This window comes from Ochotona curzoniae, unplaced genomic scaffold, assembly GCF_017591425.1.
Source record: "Ochotona curzoniae isolate NIBS_2020 unplaced genomic scaffold, NIBS_Ocur_1.0 patch423, whole genome shotgun sequence".
Taxonomy (NCBI): domain Eukaryota; kingdom Metazoa; phylum Chordata; class Mammalia; order Lagomorpha; family Ochotonidae; genus Ochotona; species Ochotona curzoniae.
The window spans coordinates 34,602-51,046 of record NW_024466999.1 but is presented as its reverse complement, the minus strand read 5'-3'; the positions used below and the strand labels follow the sequence as shown (position 1 = coordinate 51,046).

Genomic DNA, 16,445 nt, shown 5'->3' with positions numbered 1-16,445 from the left:
GGCTATCCCAGCACATACATCAAAACACGAAACATTCCGTTTGTGATACTTTATTGATGCTAGGGGGCAGGCAAGAATACCAGGAGGCCTGGAAGAATAGATGGGGGAAGGGGACAAGTGTTATGGCCCGGTGCTACTGGGCTGGGAAGACAGAATTGCCACTGAATGCACAGGGGATGAGCAGCTGCCGGTACTCCAGGGGCAGGTGCCGCTCCACAAGCACGTGCAGTGAGACTCGGTCAGTGACCAGGCCCTGCCTGCAGCAGAGGGAGAGAAGGGACAGATGGTACCATGCCAGCCCTCTCTCACCCAGCACCCACCCTCCTCCACCTCCTCACACTCACCGTCGCATCAGCAGCTCCAAATCCTCTGGCTTCACCGTCTTGCGGCCAGCATGAGCAGCAAATACCTCCAGGTCATCGCAGAGGTGCTGAAAATATTTGTCTAGGCTGCCAAGGTTAGCAGGGGAGAGACAGTCTGTCACCAACCTGAGGGCTCCTCCCTCAACCCCAGATGTCCAGAGCTCACCATTTCTCTACCATTCCAAGGGCTGCCTTCTCCATGGGCATCTTAGCGTAGAAGTTGAAGAGTTTTATGTAATGTTTCAATCCAGTCTTGTATGGATCTGGACGGGGCCTGTGGCCAGCAGCTCGGAGCCTGGGAGGAGGCCTGGCTGGCACAGCCTGGGAAGGTCTGCTGGGAGCAGGAGTGGATAGAGCTGGCTGAAATGCTGTCTGCAAAGGCCCTGATTCAAAGGCAAGCTTTGCTGGCTCCTGCTATGGCTGGGGACCATGTGCCCCTTGGTCAACCTAAATTAGCAACTGCAACCATATATGGGGGGCAGGGATGTCAAGGGGTCACCTATGGCTCTGGTCTCTCCCTGCGTCCTGTTCCTGCAGTCTTGACCCAATGTCCTAGTCTAGCTCATCATTTATTCTGGGGCTTCTTCAGGCTGTGACCCCCAGGCCTCAGAACAGACATTGTCTCCCATTAGTCCACAGCTGCCTGCCCAGGCCATCTCCAGCAGCTGTCTCTACACACTGCCCTGGCACCTCCCTTCACCCACGTTCCTTTCAGGCCCCTCCAGGATGACAGACACACTCCAGGGAGTGTCCTTCCCTGGCCCAGGGCGTTTTCCATAAGGACCAGGAGGTGGGGTCCTGGGATCTTACAGGGTAGCATCAGGCAGTCGCGGTGGCTCAGCAAACCGAGGAGGCTGCTCAGCTTGGAAAGACCTGGGACTGCTGGAGGCCATCTCTGGACCTGCTGCAGAGGAAGGGCAGGTCACAGGAGGCTCAAGACCATAAGGCCCTATCTCTTGAGGGTCCCACCCAGCTCTGGTGCCACAAGGGACCTGTAACATCTTTTTGTCCATCTAACATCTCCAGTGCCCAGAAATGCATCCCAGGACCAGGAAAGCTCCTGCAATGTCAGGGCTGGAACACAGTGTTCTTGCCCACGTTCGCCTTGACCACTGCACGGGGCCTCACCTGTGCTATTGGAGGGGTCCTCCTCTCCTGAAGACACATCCAGCTCCTCGGCTTCTGCTGCATCTTGGGATCCCACTGCTTCTGTCACCTCTGGAGTAGCAGCAGGCCAAGGCTGAAGTTCTTGAAAGGGTAAAGATGGATAGCAGAGCCAGACCTAACCACTGAGGAAAGACAGTCCAGAGCAATACCAGGGCACCAGTGTGGAATCTCCTAGTCCAACATTGATTCTGCTCTTAGAAGAGGGTGGGACCACAACCAGAGAGTACCCATGACGGCTTCAGGATGGAAAACCAGAAGTGCCGATCTTAATGGAGCTAAGCTTGGCACCAGGCCATCTGCACCCGAAACACTCACCATCACTCTGCAGCCCGAGCCGACTGCTCTGTGTCCGGTGGGACGTAGTCCTCTCAGCATCTTCATTCTCATTGTGAGAGGGATGGGGAAGGAAGTGAGGCACACCAGGGGAATGGCCAGCCAAGGGCTGGGAGAAGGGTTGGGTGTCCTCCAACACAATGTCTGTCGGCACAGTGGTCACAGAGGTTCTGAGGCTGTTACCTAGAGAGAGCAAGGGCCGGCGGACACTCAGTATCCTCAAGGCCTACCTGCTGCTGCCAGGATGACCAGGGCATGGGCTATCGACCCCCAGGATCTGCCCAGAGAAGAGGAAAGATGACTCCAACCCAATTCTTACCTCCCTTCCACAGCTCTCCTGCTTCCTGCTCACCTGCCTGCTCTTTGCCTGGCATTCACAGGCCTCCAGAGCTGCTCCCTAAGCCCTGAGCCACTCACCCATGCCTCTCCTCTAGCCAGGACCCTCTTAATGGGGAATTTAAGCTAACATTAGGCTCCTGCACCTGCTGCCACAGGCTAGCTCATCTCTACACCCAGTGTTTTCCAGCCCTGGACTCAGCAAAACCTGCTCTAGGTCACAGGAAAGCGTCCCCAAAAGCCAGGGCAGGGAAAGCTCAAGGTTACCTGTAGGAGCAAAGGAGGCATCTTGCAGATCCTGCAAAAGGAGCCCCACATCCACAGCACGGCGTGGCGGAGGCTTGCGGGCGAGGCCCGGTCTCTTCACAGACTGCGGCTGAAGAGGGGTGGCAAAGGTCAGGTTCAGGGAGCTGGTGGAAGGGAGGAGGCACAAGAAGAAGTCAGGTTCCTGAGGTGCTTTCCCCAGAACCTGTGCCCACGGTTCTCAGTCACTGCAATGCAGCCCCTGGGCTGGGAGGCTGAACCTGGCAGAGAAGCAACTCAGTCAGCACCTCTCTCCCCAAATGTCTCCTTCACCAAAGCCCAGAACAAGGAACATCACCTGGTGAGGGAGGACGCATCTGCAGTCTCCTGAGGCTCTGCAGAGGATGTAAAACAAGAAACCCCAGTAAGTTCCCAGGCCCATCAGGGGCCTGTCTCGGGCCGCCTCAGCCTGACTGGAGGAGAGGAGCAACAGGGCAGCATCAGCCAGGCTTAGGGCTCACCTTGGGCAACAGGCTGACCTTGGTCCACTTGTCGTTCAAACATGGACAGCCGCACCCTTTGCTTCCTCCTGCCAGGAGCCAGCAGAGCCGGAGCCGGACTGGTAGAGGGCTCAAGCTCCGGAAGTTGCAGTTCCAGGCTAGGAAGATGGAGCTGATCTCAAAGAAGCATAACTCTGGCTTTTGAGGTTCCCAAGAATCTCCTGATACAGATCTGCCCACCAGGAGATCACTCTTTACCTGCCCCGACTGCTTTCCCGTCTTGAGGGCTGGGCGGCTGTGGGTGCCGGCACAGGCTTCCCTGTTGACTCTGGCTTCAGGATAGAGGATTCTGGGGCTGCAAAACACACCAAGAGAGTAGGGCCCACAGAGCAGGCTTTCCAGCAGGACAGACCCCAGGGGACCAGGGTGGACCTGGCTGCTGCCTCTGACCGCATGACCACAGGCTGCTGCCTGCGCACATGCTCACCTGTCCGCAAGATATTCTGGAACAGAGTCCGGGGTGTCTGTTCCTCCAGGTGTCTCCTGGCTTGGCTATGAACTGGCCTGCCCACGGACTGTGAATGAAGGCACCAACCAATCTATCCGTTGGCCTTGGAATTCTTCCCAAGGCAGGCCTCAGAGTAAAGCTAGATTTGTGGGATCCCAGGGCCCTAGAACAGCCAGCAGGCTGGTCACTCACCTTAGTTCCATGGGAGCGTCTTTTGGTTGTTGGTTTGGTTTGGCTGCGCAGCCTCCAAGACAAAGGGGTTTTAGGCAGGGTTCTCTGGGTCCTGTGTAAAGAACATGGCACAGTAACCTAGTGGCTAAAGTCCTCCCCTTGCATGCACTGGGATCCCATATGGATGCCAGTTTTAATCCTGGCTGCTCCACTTCCCATCCAGGTGTGGCCTGCTTGGGCTATCCTTTTCTGCTTGTGGCCTGGAAAAGCAGAAAAGGATAGCCCAAAGCCTTGGGGCCCTGCACCTGTGTGGGAGACCCAGAAGAAGCTCCTGATTCCTGGCTTCAGATTGGCTCAGCTCTAGCTGTTGCAGCCATTTGGGGAGTGAACCATTGGATGGAAGATCTTTCTGTCTCTCCTTCTCTCTGTAAATCTCACTTTCCAATAAAAATAAATCTTAAAAAACAAAAAAAGATCAGTTAAAAAAAAAAGATCAGTGACTCTGCGAGTCAGGTAGGGCCTGGGGGCAAAGGGGTCAGTGGGTGAAGGCTAGACAGGCCAGGGGTTAATTACTACCTGTCCTTTAGAAAATATTTTACATATATATATATTATAAACATATGTTTATATATGTGTGTGCTGTTTTGTGTATATATTTTATATATAAAAAAACAACCAAGGTAAACATCTAAGCAGTTTCAGGGGATCTGAGTACTTTGTCAGGATATGCCAAGGTCCACCTGGGTCGCACTCAGTCCAGTTCTCAGATTCCAGAACCAGAGAATGCCGGATTCAGCAGCTTCTCATCTCTTAGAGGTCTAAAATCTACCAGGAACGGCCTCCTCCCTTTAAAGGCTGACAGAGGCCGACCTCTGCACCACCAGCTCGCCAAAGCCCTCACCCACTGCCGCCCCGCGAAGCATGGGCTCTCCCGGCTGCTTTCCCACCTTCCCTCCAGAGTCTGAATGAAGACTTCCCGCATAGCTCGGCGGCCCGGAAGCCCCGGAGGCGGGGAGGGCAGTGAAGTCACTCTCACGGGCCAGGACTGCTCCCCAAGACTCAGTGCAGAGGCGGCACTGAAACCTACCCCAACCCCATCCCACCCAGTCTCCTGGCCCGAAGCTCAAGCAGCGCCCTCCAGTACCCAGCCCGAACACTCGAGCGACGCCGCGGGGAGCGCGAGTCGGCTGTATCCAACACGCGCCGCAGCAGAGTGCGCGTCGTAGGCTCGCTGTTCGGACTGTAGCCGTCAGCCATCCTCTCACACCGACTAGCCGTCCAACTGTCCAGGCAGCTGACGCCGCCGCCGCCGCCTTCCCGCCACCCAGGTTTAGATAACTCTCGCGACAAAGGCCGCACAGCCTCACGGGAATCGTAGTTCTCGCTCTACCGCGGCACAATGCGAGGTGGGTAGTGGTGACAAACTGGCAGGGGGAGGGAGGAGTCCTACTGAGTCGGCGCTTGCAAGCGATCTAAGTCTTGGTTTTCTCTTGTGACAATTTAAAGTAAAAAGAAACCTAAAAAGGAGCTTGTAATGATTTAATGTATTATACATCATTCGCTCTTGCACAAGCAGAGATTCAATTCAATTAACAGCAAGTCGCTCTTAGAATATCACTCCTTCCCATCTCCCTCGCTCGGGAAAAGGGGCGGCACTTGGGCTTGGAAAGACGCTTGCGTTCTGTGTGTGACCTGGCCAGATTGGCAAAGTAAAACAGTTCTGTTATCTATCAGAAGAGACTACGTGGCAGGTTCCAGCTTTAGTGATTGAGGCACTGGTGATCGAGAACCAGTGTTGGAATCTCAACAAGGCAATTTTGGAATGAATTTCACCTCTGCAAGTACTGTTGATGCTCACCACATTTTCCTGAACTTCTGTCTTCGGTTTTCCTGGCAACTGAACCAGAACTTGGATTCTGAGTCTCTCATGGAATTCTTCACAGAATTTGCTCCCAGGCCACATGTATCAGATACTCTACAGGCACGGACATACTTGTGCCTGTTAAAAAAAAATGGAAGCTCCTGCTTCCTGACTTGGAATTGGCCCAGTTCCCATCATTGCAGCCATTTGGGGAATGGACCAGCGCATGGAAAGATCTCTTTCCCTATCTCTCCTTCTCTCTCTGTAATTCTGACTTTCCAATAAAATAAAGGAGCAAAGGGGCCAGTGTCACGCCACGGTCCTGCTTCCCTCGTCAGAGCAGTAGTTCAAGTCTGGTTGTTCCCTTCCCGTGCTACTCTACGCTATTGTGCCTGAGAAGGGAGTAGAAGATGGCCACAGCACTCGTGCTCCCACCACTCCCATGGGAGATCAGAATGGGGTTCCCGGTACCTGGCTTCAGCCCAGACCTGCTGGTGTAGCCATTTAGGAATTGAACCAGTGGGTACTTCACTGTTTCTCTAATAAATAGATAGATCTTTGCTTTTTTAAAATGTAGCAAATAAAAAAAAATTGTATTAATGTTTCTCAAAAAGAACTGGAAAGGGCCCAGTGCAATAGCCTTTCAGCTAAAATCTTCCTCGCCTTGAACATGCCAGGATTCTATATGGGCACTGGTTCTGATTCCAGAGGCCCTGCTTCCCATTCAGCTCCCTACTTGTAGCCTGGGAAAGCAGTCAAGGACAGCCCAAAGCCTTGGGACCCTGCACCCGCATAGGAGACCTGGAAGAGGCTTCTAACTCCTGGCTTCAGATTAGCGCAGCACCAGCCACTGCGGCCACTTAGGAAATGAATCATTGGATCAAAGATTAGAATCAGAGCCTAAATGGGATCCCAGTGTATTCAAGGCAAGGTCTTTAGCTGATAGGCCACCACACCAGGCCCAGTATTACTGTTTTTTAAGCAAATATTTGCTTTCATCTTTTAAAAATTTTTCATTAATTTTTGAATATGTACTTAATTTTAGTTAGAAAGGCAGATCAGATTTACGTGGAGAAGAAAATATAGGGAGAATGATTTTTCATCTGCTGTTGTACTCCGCAAATGGCTGCAAGGGCTGGAATTGAGGCCATCTGAAGCCATGAACTTCTTCCGATTCTCCCACATGGGTACATTGGAACATCCTCTACTACTTTTCCAAGTCCTAAGCATGGAACTAGATGGGAAGTGGAATAGCCACGACACAAACTAGGATGCTGATAGTTGGAGAGGAAGGATAAGCAGTTGAGCCATCACACTGGGCTCAGTTTTTTTTTGTTTTTTTTTTTAAGATTTATCTATTTTCACTGGTAAGGCAGATACAGAGAGGAAGAGAGACAGAGAGCAAGGTCTTCTGTCCAATGGTTTACTCCCAAAGCAGCCACAATGGCTGAAGCTGAGCCAAGCCAAAGCCAGGAGCCAAGAGCTTCTTCTGGGTCTCTCATACAGGTGCAGGATCCCAAAGCTTTGGGCCATCCTTTACTGCTTTCCCAGGTCACAGGCAGGGAGCTGGATGGGAAGTGGAGCTGCCAGGATTAGAACTGGCACCCATATGGGATCCAGGCGCATTCAAGGTGAGGACTTTAGCCACTAGGCCATGCCGCCAGGCCCAATAAATAAGTCTTAAAAACAACAACAACAACAACAAAAAAAAAACGTGGCCTATAGGGATTCCAGTGCTTTAACTGCTATGCTATTGTGCTGAGCCCTGGGCTCAGTTTTATTATTTGAAAGGAAGGGTTAAAGAGGGAGAAAAGTAAGATCTTCCATCTAAAGATTCATTCTCTAAATGGCTGTCACATCCAGGGCTGAGCCAGGCTGAAGCCCGGAGTCACGAGCTTCCTCCAGGACTCCTATGTGGGTGCAGGGGCCCAAGTCTTAGGCCATCTCTGCTGTGTTCCCAGGAACATCAGTGAAGAGCTATATCAAAAGTACAGTTTCCAGGACTTGAACTGGCAAATTCAGAGAGACTTAGCTTGCCATGGCACAATGCTGTTGGCTCACCCTTGTTCTAAATGTTGTAGGCATTCACTGGGGAGTTCAACAACAGTATATCAAAATCAGATTTTCTTCAGCAGTCATGTCAAGAAAAGATTGAAAGGGTGGCAACAGGGAAAGCCGTGAGGCGTGTGATAAGATTCTGGTCTTTCTTGGAAGGTGACAAAATAGAGTGAGCTGGGCGTGGGGAGGGGAGAAAACCATGCAGTCTGGATATGCTTTGAATGTCGGAGATTAAAACAAATCTTATATATTAGAGTTTTACTGAGAATAGTTTTCTCGTTTTTTAAGATGTATTTTTTCTTTAAGATACATTTATATTTTATTGCAAAGTCAGATATACAGAAGAGGAACGACAAAGAGATCTTCCATCCAATGATTCACTTCCCTAGTGACCGCACAATTAGTGCTGCGCTAATCTGAAGCCAGGAGCTAGGAACCTCCTCCAGGGCTCCCATGCGGGTGCAGGGTCCCAAGGCTTTGGGCTGTCCTTGACTGCTTTCCCAGGCCACAGGCTAGGAACTGGATGGGAAGTGGAGCAGCCAGGATTAGAACCATCAGCCATATGGGATCCCGGCATTTTCAAGGCGAGGAAGACTTTAGCAGCTAGGCCACGGCACCGGGCACTCTTTTCTTTTCTTTTCTTTCTTCTCTCTCTCTTTTAAGATTGTTAATTTTTTCTTCTCTCTCTTTTAAGATTGTTAATTTTTTTTTTTTTGGAAAGAGATCTACAAGCAGGAGAAATAGGAAGAGAAGAGAAAGTTCTTCCATCCTCAGTTCATTCCCCAAATGGCCACAACAACATCTGGAACTGAGTCAACCTGAAGCCAGGAGCCAGGAGCTTCTTCTGGGTCTCCTATGTGGGTACAGAGTCCCAAGGTTTTGGGATCCTAATGTGGGCAAAACAAGGATTTGGCCACTGAGCCATCACACTCAGGGTCCAACCTCTTTTTTTTCAAAGATTTAAAAAAAATTTATATCAAGAGCTACAAATTGAGAGATTATTCATCTGTTAGTTTACTTCCCCAGATACCTGCAAATCCCAAGGCTGAGCCAGGGAAAAGCTAGGAGCCAAGAGCCAGGAGCTTCATCCAGATTTTCCTGGATGGCGGGCCCCAACCACTAAGTTATCTTCTGTTGCTCTGCTCAGTCATTAGCAGGGAGACAAATTGGAAGCAGAACAGCCAGGACATAAACTGATGCCCATATGGGATGCTGGTATAAGAGGCAGCAGCTTTATTAGCTACACCACAACACTGGCCTCCCACCTACCGTATTTTAAGCAAGGTGAATATAAGTTGAATGATATCAGTAATGACAATGAAAATACACAATAGAAAATACAAGGATTTTTTTGCTGACTTTTCTGTATACATATGTTTTATAAAAATATAGACATGTATCATTGCATGCATTCATACTATTGTCAAAATAATTCCCCAAATGAAAACCCATTTTTCACTGTGAGCCAGACACTAGATCCCACAGTTCTGAATTTGCAGTCTAGATTGTGGTCCTCAGCAACACCTGAGTGCAGGAAAGGGCCATTAGTAAAACACACGGTAACCAAGAACTACATTGTCAGTACAGAATCCAGTGGTACTGTCTGGGTGTTGGATCCAGAAAATATACCTTCCCTATTGTCCTGTAATTTTTCTAAAGCTTTTAAAGCATTGGTTACCTTTCTGATAAAACATAAACTAATAATAATGACAACATGGAGCATTTTATTTTCTTTTGAAAGCTATTATTTACTGAAATATTAATTTGTTTGAAAGGCAGTTACTAGAGGTTCCCTGAGTCTATGGAACTTTATCATAAAAATCTTAAAAAATAAATTGATGGCTGCCCAGGGCACTGGAGACAAGGGGCTGGTCTGCTCCAGACCCGGCACAAGTTCCAGGCTTCAGCCTAGAACAGGAGGGGCCACAGGAGCCAGTTATGTCACCAACCTGGAGGGATTCCAGTTGACCAATGGCACACCTGAATGGACATTCCTTACATAGTTGGGGCACAGACAGCCCCTTTGCCTGCCCACGTGTCTAGAGGGGTATAAAACTGCTCAACAGGTATCTCAGCTGCCCTTTTCGCCTCCCTCTTCCTTCCCCTCTGTGCGAAGGGGGCCCAGGAGCAGATTTTCCAATAAAGCTTCCATTACAACTCTGAACAACTTGCCGATATTCCACCAGCGGGTGGGCGGGAGGTGGTCATCATCTAACATGAATAATAAAAGAAAGGAAGCATTACAGAGAGAGAGGGACAGTGATGTGCCATCTGCGGTTTCACTGTCCAAATGGCTGCAAAGACTTGAACCCAGGAGCTTGGGATTCTATCCAAGTCTCTCACATGGTTGACGGGCCATCCTTCACTATTTTCCCAGGTACATTAACAGGACCAGTTCAGAAGTAGAGCAGCTGGGACTTCCAAAGGCACTCATGGAATTTGTCACCCCACACTTTAAAATTTTTTTGAAAAGATTATCTAGCTATTGGAAAGGCAGAGTTTTTGGAGAGAAGAAAGACAAACAGAAAAAGCTTGTGATGAACCTCAGTATCAAAATCCCAACCATTTGTTCATGGCTCATTGCTACTAAGAAACTGTATGAGCTTGCAAGCTAAAAGGCCTATGTAACCTTTAGCAGCCTATGTGACCTTTAGCACTGATGGGTCCCAATTCTTATGAATCAAGGCCCACCTAAATCTGGTTATCTCACAGGTGGCTCCAAGTAATGAAGTGGGTGCTTCCCGTAGTTGCTGGAGGCACAAGCTGTCCAGCAGAGATAGGTAGGGAATGTATGGTATTTCTCCTCACCTTGCAGGCTATTGTGAATTGCCCCTTTTCAAGCTATTGTGGACTGCCCCTATAAAAACCCTGTGAATGTGCTGTTCCGGGCCACACTCCAGGTAAGGAAGTTGGTCCCTGCTGGCTGCCTGCTCTCAACTAAGATCCCAGGCTTGGATGTGCTGAGCTTCAATAAACCATTTTTGTGCACTTGGATTTACTTCAGACTCTTGGTTATCTCAAAATCGGGGCACAACACTTGCATCCACTGATTCACTCCCAAATTGCAGGAAAGGCTAGAGCTGTGTTGATCTGCAGCTAGGAGCTAGGAACTTCCTCTACACCTTTCCACATGTATGCAGAGATTCAAAGACTTAGGCCATCTTCTGCTTCTTTCTTAGGCCATTTAGCAGGGAGCTAGGCAGGAAGTGAAACAGCCAGGACTCCAATCAGAGTCCACATGGGATGCTGGCACTGCAAATCAAGGCTTAGCTTGCTTACTCCTTCCTCCAAGGGACCAGCCCCAATATTTTTTAAATTTTCATATCAATAAAAATAATACAAATATGCAAGAGTTCATTTTCATAATCTGTTATCAGGAGGAAAAATGAGAGAACTTTTAAGAGGATGGGTGAAGAGGATCCAAAAAAAGGCAGGTGGGTGGCAGCAGGCCTCAGGAGAAGGAGCACTCCTGAGCAGCTTCTGTAGCGCCCTGCAACTCTTCCCACACCTTTCACAGCCTCAGGCATCATTTTCCCCTAAGGAAGGCCAAAGAACTACACAAAGGGGCAGGTACAGCTGCAGTTGGCCAATCCCTAAAGCCATGTGGGAAGCAGCTTCCAATCCAACTTTATGCAAAGGCGCCTATGGCAGCTGAGGATCCAGATAGAGCTTGGAGTCTTGTCTCCAGCATGTGGGGGCCATTTTGGGAGTGAAAAACCTCTGTCATTCAGCTTTCTTTTTCTTTCTTTTTTTTTTTTTTTTTTTTTTCGCCAATGCCGACTATATTTCAAGTCATCACAGTGGGGTATTGGGAAAAGTTTTCAATTAGCAATAATTGTGCCTCGGATAAACCTCATTGGCTACAATACTGCCATTGCGCAAAGCTTGTCACTCAGATTTCAAATAATTTTTTATAGATTTATTTGTATTGGAAAGTCAAATATACAGAGAGGAGGAGAGACAGAGAAAGATCTTTTGTCCATTGATTCACTCCCCAAATGACTGCAACAGCTGGAGTTGAGCCAATCTGAAGCCAGAAGCCTCGAGTTTCCCACATGAGAGCAGGGTCCCAAGGATTTGGGCCATCATCCGCTGTTTTCCTAGGCCACAAGCAGGTAGCTGGATGGGAAGCGGGGCAGCCCGGACATGAACCGGCACCCACATGGGATCCTGGGGCGTGCAAAGTGAGGACTTTAGCCACTAGGCTATCATGCTGGGCCTCAAATAATTTTTAAAAAATATTTATTGTCTGTCCATTGATTTACTCCCCAGTTGATCAAAATGGCTGGAACTGAGCTGAATGGAAAGCAGAAGCCAGGAGCTTCTTCTGGGTCTCCCATGCGGGTGCAGGATCCCAAGGCTTAGGGTCATCCTTGACTGTTTTCCCAGGCCACAGGCAGGGAGGTAGATGGGAAGCAGGGGCTGCTGGGATTAAACCAATGCCCATATGGGATCTGGGTGCGTACAAGGGGAGGACTCTAGCGGCTAAGCTACCATGCTGTGCCCAAATAAATTATTTTTAAAGTGCGGGGGGGTGGGGGGTGGGGAGGAGGGCACTTTAGAATGATGTCCAGCTGTCTGTATGATAAAATCTCAATTCCTTTAATATGGTTGCGTTCCATATAGTTCCCACCCACCTCAGGTCGCTGAACCCCTCTTTCAGTAGGTCTCCTTCCTACCCTAGACTTTCCAGGACTTTTCTGGATCCCTGGCGCCCATTTTCAATGAAGAATCTCTTCATTGCTTTCTGAGACTACGTGGTGCTTATCGGTGTTTTGATTCACATTAGTGAAGTAAATAGATGCAGGTAGTGGCTGACTCGGGAGTCTTCAAGGTAGTGAAAAGGGCCCAGGTTTCCCCTCCCTACACTTCCACAGGAATATCACTGATTCAAAGGTACCGGTTTGGAGACCTGCTCAGGGCAGGGAGAACAACCTCGCCCAATTCTGGTCCCCCTCCCACCTTGCTCAACGCGCGGTACCACGGGAATTGTAGTCTCCATAGCCACACACCGAACGCGCTTGCGCAGTGCAGAGGGTAGCGTTCCCCAACCCCCACCTCATCAGGATTCCGGGTCCTTGTCGGGGACAGTCCGTGCGACAGCGTTCCAATCAGATACTCCTCTCTCATCCTCCAGGGACAAGTCTGACTGGGAAAGACGACACTGCTTTGCAAAGATTTGTCGGAGGAATTCTGAAAAGCGGTAGGAAGCGCACCCCTTCTCCGGAAGTGAGCACCGCGTGGCGCGGTGCATTGTGGGGGGCGTAGTCCTTCTTCTCAGGCGGTCCTTGGCGGCGTCCCCGGGGCCGACTCCCGAGCGCAGGCGGGCGGCTGGGCGAGCGGCGCAGCGCGGGCCGGCTGGAAGCGTCTTGTGGGCACGGGCCGCCGGGCAGGTGTGGCAGGCGGCGCGAGTGGGAGGCCGTCTTAAAGTCTCGTGCGGCGCCGCCCGACGGAGGGTCGGGCTGCCGGGCAGCGGCGGGACCGACCTGACCGTCGAAGGGCGCAGAAGGCCGGAGGGGCCGTGCGGGGCGGCGCGGCGCAGCCATGCCTGGCTTTACGTGCTGCGTACCGGGCTGCTACAATAACTCGCACCGGGACAAGGCGCTGCATTTCTACACGTTTCCCAAGGACGCTGAGCTACGGCGCCTGTGGCTGAAGAATGTGTCCCGGGCTGGCGTCAGCGGGTGCTTCTCCACCTTCCAGCCCACCACGGGCCACCGTCTCTGCAGCGTTCACTTCCAGGGCGGCCGCAAGACCTACACAGTGCGAGTCCCCACCATCTTCCCGCTGCGCGGCGTCAATGAGCGCAAAGTAGCGCGCAGGCCTGCAGGAGCTGCGGCTGCTCGCCGCCGGCAGCAGCAGCAGCAGCAGCAGCAGCAACAGCAACAACAACAGCAGCAGCAGCAGCAGCAGGCGTCGTCCTCCACGGCCTCCACGGCCCAGTCCTCCCAGCTGCAGCCCAACCTGGTGTCGGCCTCTGCCGCCGTGCTCCTCACCCTTCAGGCCGCTGTCGACGGTAACCAGGCTCCGGGGTCCGGTCCGCAGGCGCCCAGCACTCCAAATGGAGAAGATGTGAAGCCCATTGACCTTACGGTGCAAGTGGAGTTTGCAGAGGGCGCGGCTGCCGCGGCTGCTGCAACAGAGCTCGAGGCTGCTACGGCAGGGCTGGAGGCCGCCGAGTGCCCTATGGGTCCCCAGTTGGTGGTGGTTGGGGAGGAAGGCTTCCCTGATACCGGCTCCGACCACTCGTACTCGCTGTCGTCAGGCACCACGGAGGAGGAGCTGCTGCGCAAGCTGAATGAGCAGCGGGATATCCTGGCGTTGATGGAAGTGAAGATGAAAGAAATGAAGGGCAGCATCCGTCACCTGCGGCTCACCGAGGCCAAGTTGCGTGAAGAACTGCGCGAGAAGGATCGTCTCCTGGCCATGGCTGTGATCCGCAAGAAGCACGGAATGTGAATGTGAGCCATCTGGCCTGCGGGATTCCTGGACCCCTTGCCTCCTATGGCCTCCTCGGGCACTAGGGGCACCGTACTGATGATTAGGGCAGCTGGATTCTGGCTGGTGATCTGATAGTCTCACTTGTTTTCCTTCTAAAAGTAGGAGTCTGCGGCCTCCAGCTCTGCGCCGGAGACACCAGCATTTGTGACTTGGTTTAACCTCCCTCCCCATGTTGTGTTGCAGATTCTGGCTAAGCAGAGGCCTCAGAACCATAGAACTTGAAACTTAAACCCCTGAGGGTTGCAGGTGGGATGCTCCAGAGACTTTGGGTTTGGGAAAACCTCTCCTTAAGGCTGGACAGCAACCGGAAACGATTCTTCTGTGTGTAGTGATAACAGTTCCAAGGAACCTGAGTTCCCGTATTACTTTTTCCTTCTGGGGTGCAGCCTGTGACTCTATTGGGGATTGGTGGATCTCAGGGTCTTCTAGGACCTCCCTCTCCAGGAGGCCGTTGACCATGGGAACTGGGGGACCTGCAGACGGAGATCCAGCTTGCCAGGGACTTAGGTTTATCCTGTTATGTTTGCTACTGGTTACAAATTCTATTTTCTGTACAATTAGACTAAAGTTTTCACTGTGTTTGTTTGGCAAGACAAATTAAACAAAAAGTAAGGTTTTTATTTGGGTTTTGCCATTTTATTTAACTATCTGGGAAACCTAGGGAAATAGGCTTCAAAGGTTGATGCTGCGAGTGCACATGGTTTCATGATCGGTTTAATGTTGGCTGCTAGCCTCGTGGGCCCAGCTCATTCCAGTAAGAGACAGGAAATGAAACCAAGCAGTCCCAGCCTGTCCGAGGCACATATCCCTGTATCTTTTAACCAGGAGGTGTGATTGTGAGCTAAGCTGAATTCACAGCCATCGCTGAGGATTTTGAATTCTCAGCTGGAGTTGACATTTGCTCAGCATTTCCACCCTGAGGGCTTAGCTCGGTGGCTGGGGCACCTAACCTGGAAAAGACCGCATCCATATCCAGCCATGGATCTTTAATATACAAAGATTCTGCAGTGTGAAGGAGCTCTACACAGAGCGTGTTAAGGGGTTGAGATTTGTGGCTCTTGATCGATCTTGGCTGCTGTTCCTTTTCTTCAGATTGGGTCTAGGAGGGGTGAGGATGACATAGCTTTGAGTAATGTAGCTCAAAGGCAGTAAGAAGTGTATGCCTTCAAAGCAAGACCTGTTTACCATAGTGTTGAGACAGAAATGGACATTTCTTGAGCTCCAGAAAATTATTTGCTGTTATGTAGACAAAATACCTAGGAACTTGTCCTATGGCTTCAAGGAGGAATGGCTCCCAAACTAGTGTCTGCTTTCCTTCCTTTCCCTTGACACTGTGCTGCAAAACAAGTTTGGCGGGGGAAGTGAGGGTGTAGCATAGGTTGTACAGGTGCTTGGTGGGCAGTGGATTCAATCTTAGTAGGGCTAGTTTTGACCCTGCTTGAGAGTGGAGTCAGTCTTTGCCTTCTTATAGTTAGTTCTAGCTAGTAAATAGGTGGCAGAAGCAGAGGTCAGCTTTTCATGCCCAAATCAGGCCAATCACATATCCCTACTCTGTTTCCTTTGAGATGAAGCTTTTCCTAGACTCCATGATCTTCAGTGTGAGCTCCTGTCTCTATTTTTGCAAACAGAAGTATATTTGAAAAGTGACCAGGTGAACGAGGAGAAGAGGGAAGGGGAAAGAACCTCCTGAGAGAAATCCAGGAGTTGGGGTGCCTCTCGAGTGGAAAACGGAAGGCCATACTCTCCTTCTGAGAGGTACCCAAGCTCCTGTTTGTTGAAAGAATGACAGGGAGACGTAGAGACAGATCTTCCAACTACTGGCTCACTGCTCAAATGGCTCCAGCAGCTGAGACTGGACCAGGTCAAAGCCATAAGCCCAGAACTTTACCTAGATCTCCCGTGAGGGTGGCAGGGGCCCAGACTGTCATTATTTGCCGCTTTCCCTGACACTTCTGCAGACAGCTGTATTACAAGCAGAGCAGCAAGGATGGGTGAAAATTGGCACTCTGATATGGGATGCAGCAGTATAGTAAGCAGTGTCCAGCTGTGCTGCACAAATGGCTCAGACCTGATTTTTTTTTTTTTAATTTATATTGGAAAGTCAGATACACAGAGGAGAGACAGAAAGGAAGACCTTCGTCCACTGAATCACTGCCCAAGCAGCTGCAATGGCCAGAGCTGAGCCAATTGGAAACCCAGAGCCCCGAGGCTCTTTCGGGTCTCCCTTGTGCATGCAGGCCCCATGGCTTGGCACCATCCTCGACTGCTTTCCCAGGCTACCAGGTGCATTCAAGGTAAGGACTTCAGCTGCTAGACTACTGTACTGGGTCCTTGTTTTCTTCTTTAAAGATTTATGTTATTTTTTTATTGCAAAGTCAGATATACGGAGAGGTGGAGATCTTATG

General features: G+C 50.7%; 2 protein-coding genes and 1 pseudogene across 2 annotated transcripts; 1 reads left to right on the top strand and 2 right to left on the bottom strand.

Annotated features, from left to right (window-relative positions):
• Nucleotides 1-61: 61 nt before the first annotated feature.
• LOC121167731 (centromere protein T-like) lies at nucleotides 62-4,877 on the bottom strand. The gene is made up of 13 exons (XM_040997309.1): nucleotides 4,765-4,877; nucleotides 3,642-3,732; nucleotides 3,429-3,516; nucleotides 3,200-3,296; nucleotides 2,963-3,099; nucleotides 2,800-2,836; nucleotides 2,466-2,608; nucleotides 1,845-2,045; nucleotides 1,491-1,610; nucleotides 1,181-1,266; nucleotides 529-773; nucleotides 345-449; nucleotides 62-257 (listed from the first exon to the last, which is right to left on the bottom strand). Exons 1-13 carry the CDS (start codon nucleotides 4,875-4,877, stop codon nucleotides 134-136), a joined length of 1,587 nt encoding a protein of 528 aa, XP_040853243.1. The 3' UTR covers nucleotides 62-133.
• A 6,418-nt stretch (nucleotides 4,878-11,295) lies between these two features.
• On the bottom strand, nucleotides 11,296-11,425 carry LOC121167755 (annotated as a pseudogene).
• Nucleotides 11,426-12,860: 1,435 nt separating this feature from the next.
• LOC121167728 (THAP domain-containing protein 11) lies at nucleotides 12,861-14,660 on the top strand. The gene has a single exon (XM_040997305.1). It carries the CDS (start codon nucleotides 13,084-13,086, stop codon nucleotides 13,996-13,998), a length of 915 nt encoding a protein of 304 aa, XP_040853239.1. The 5' UTR covers nucleotides 12,861-13,083; the 3' UTR covers nucleotides 13,999-14,660.
• Nucleotides 14,661-16,445: the final 1,785 nt, after the last annotated feature.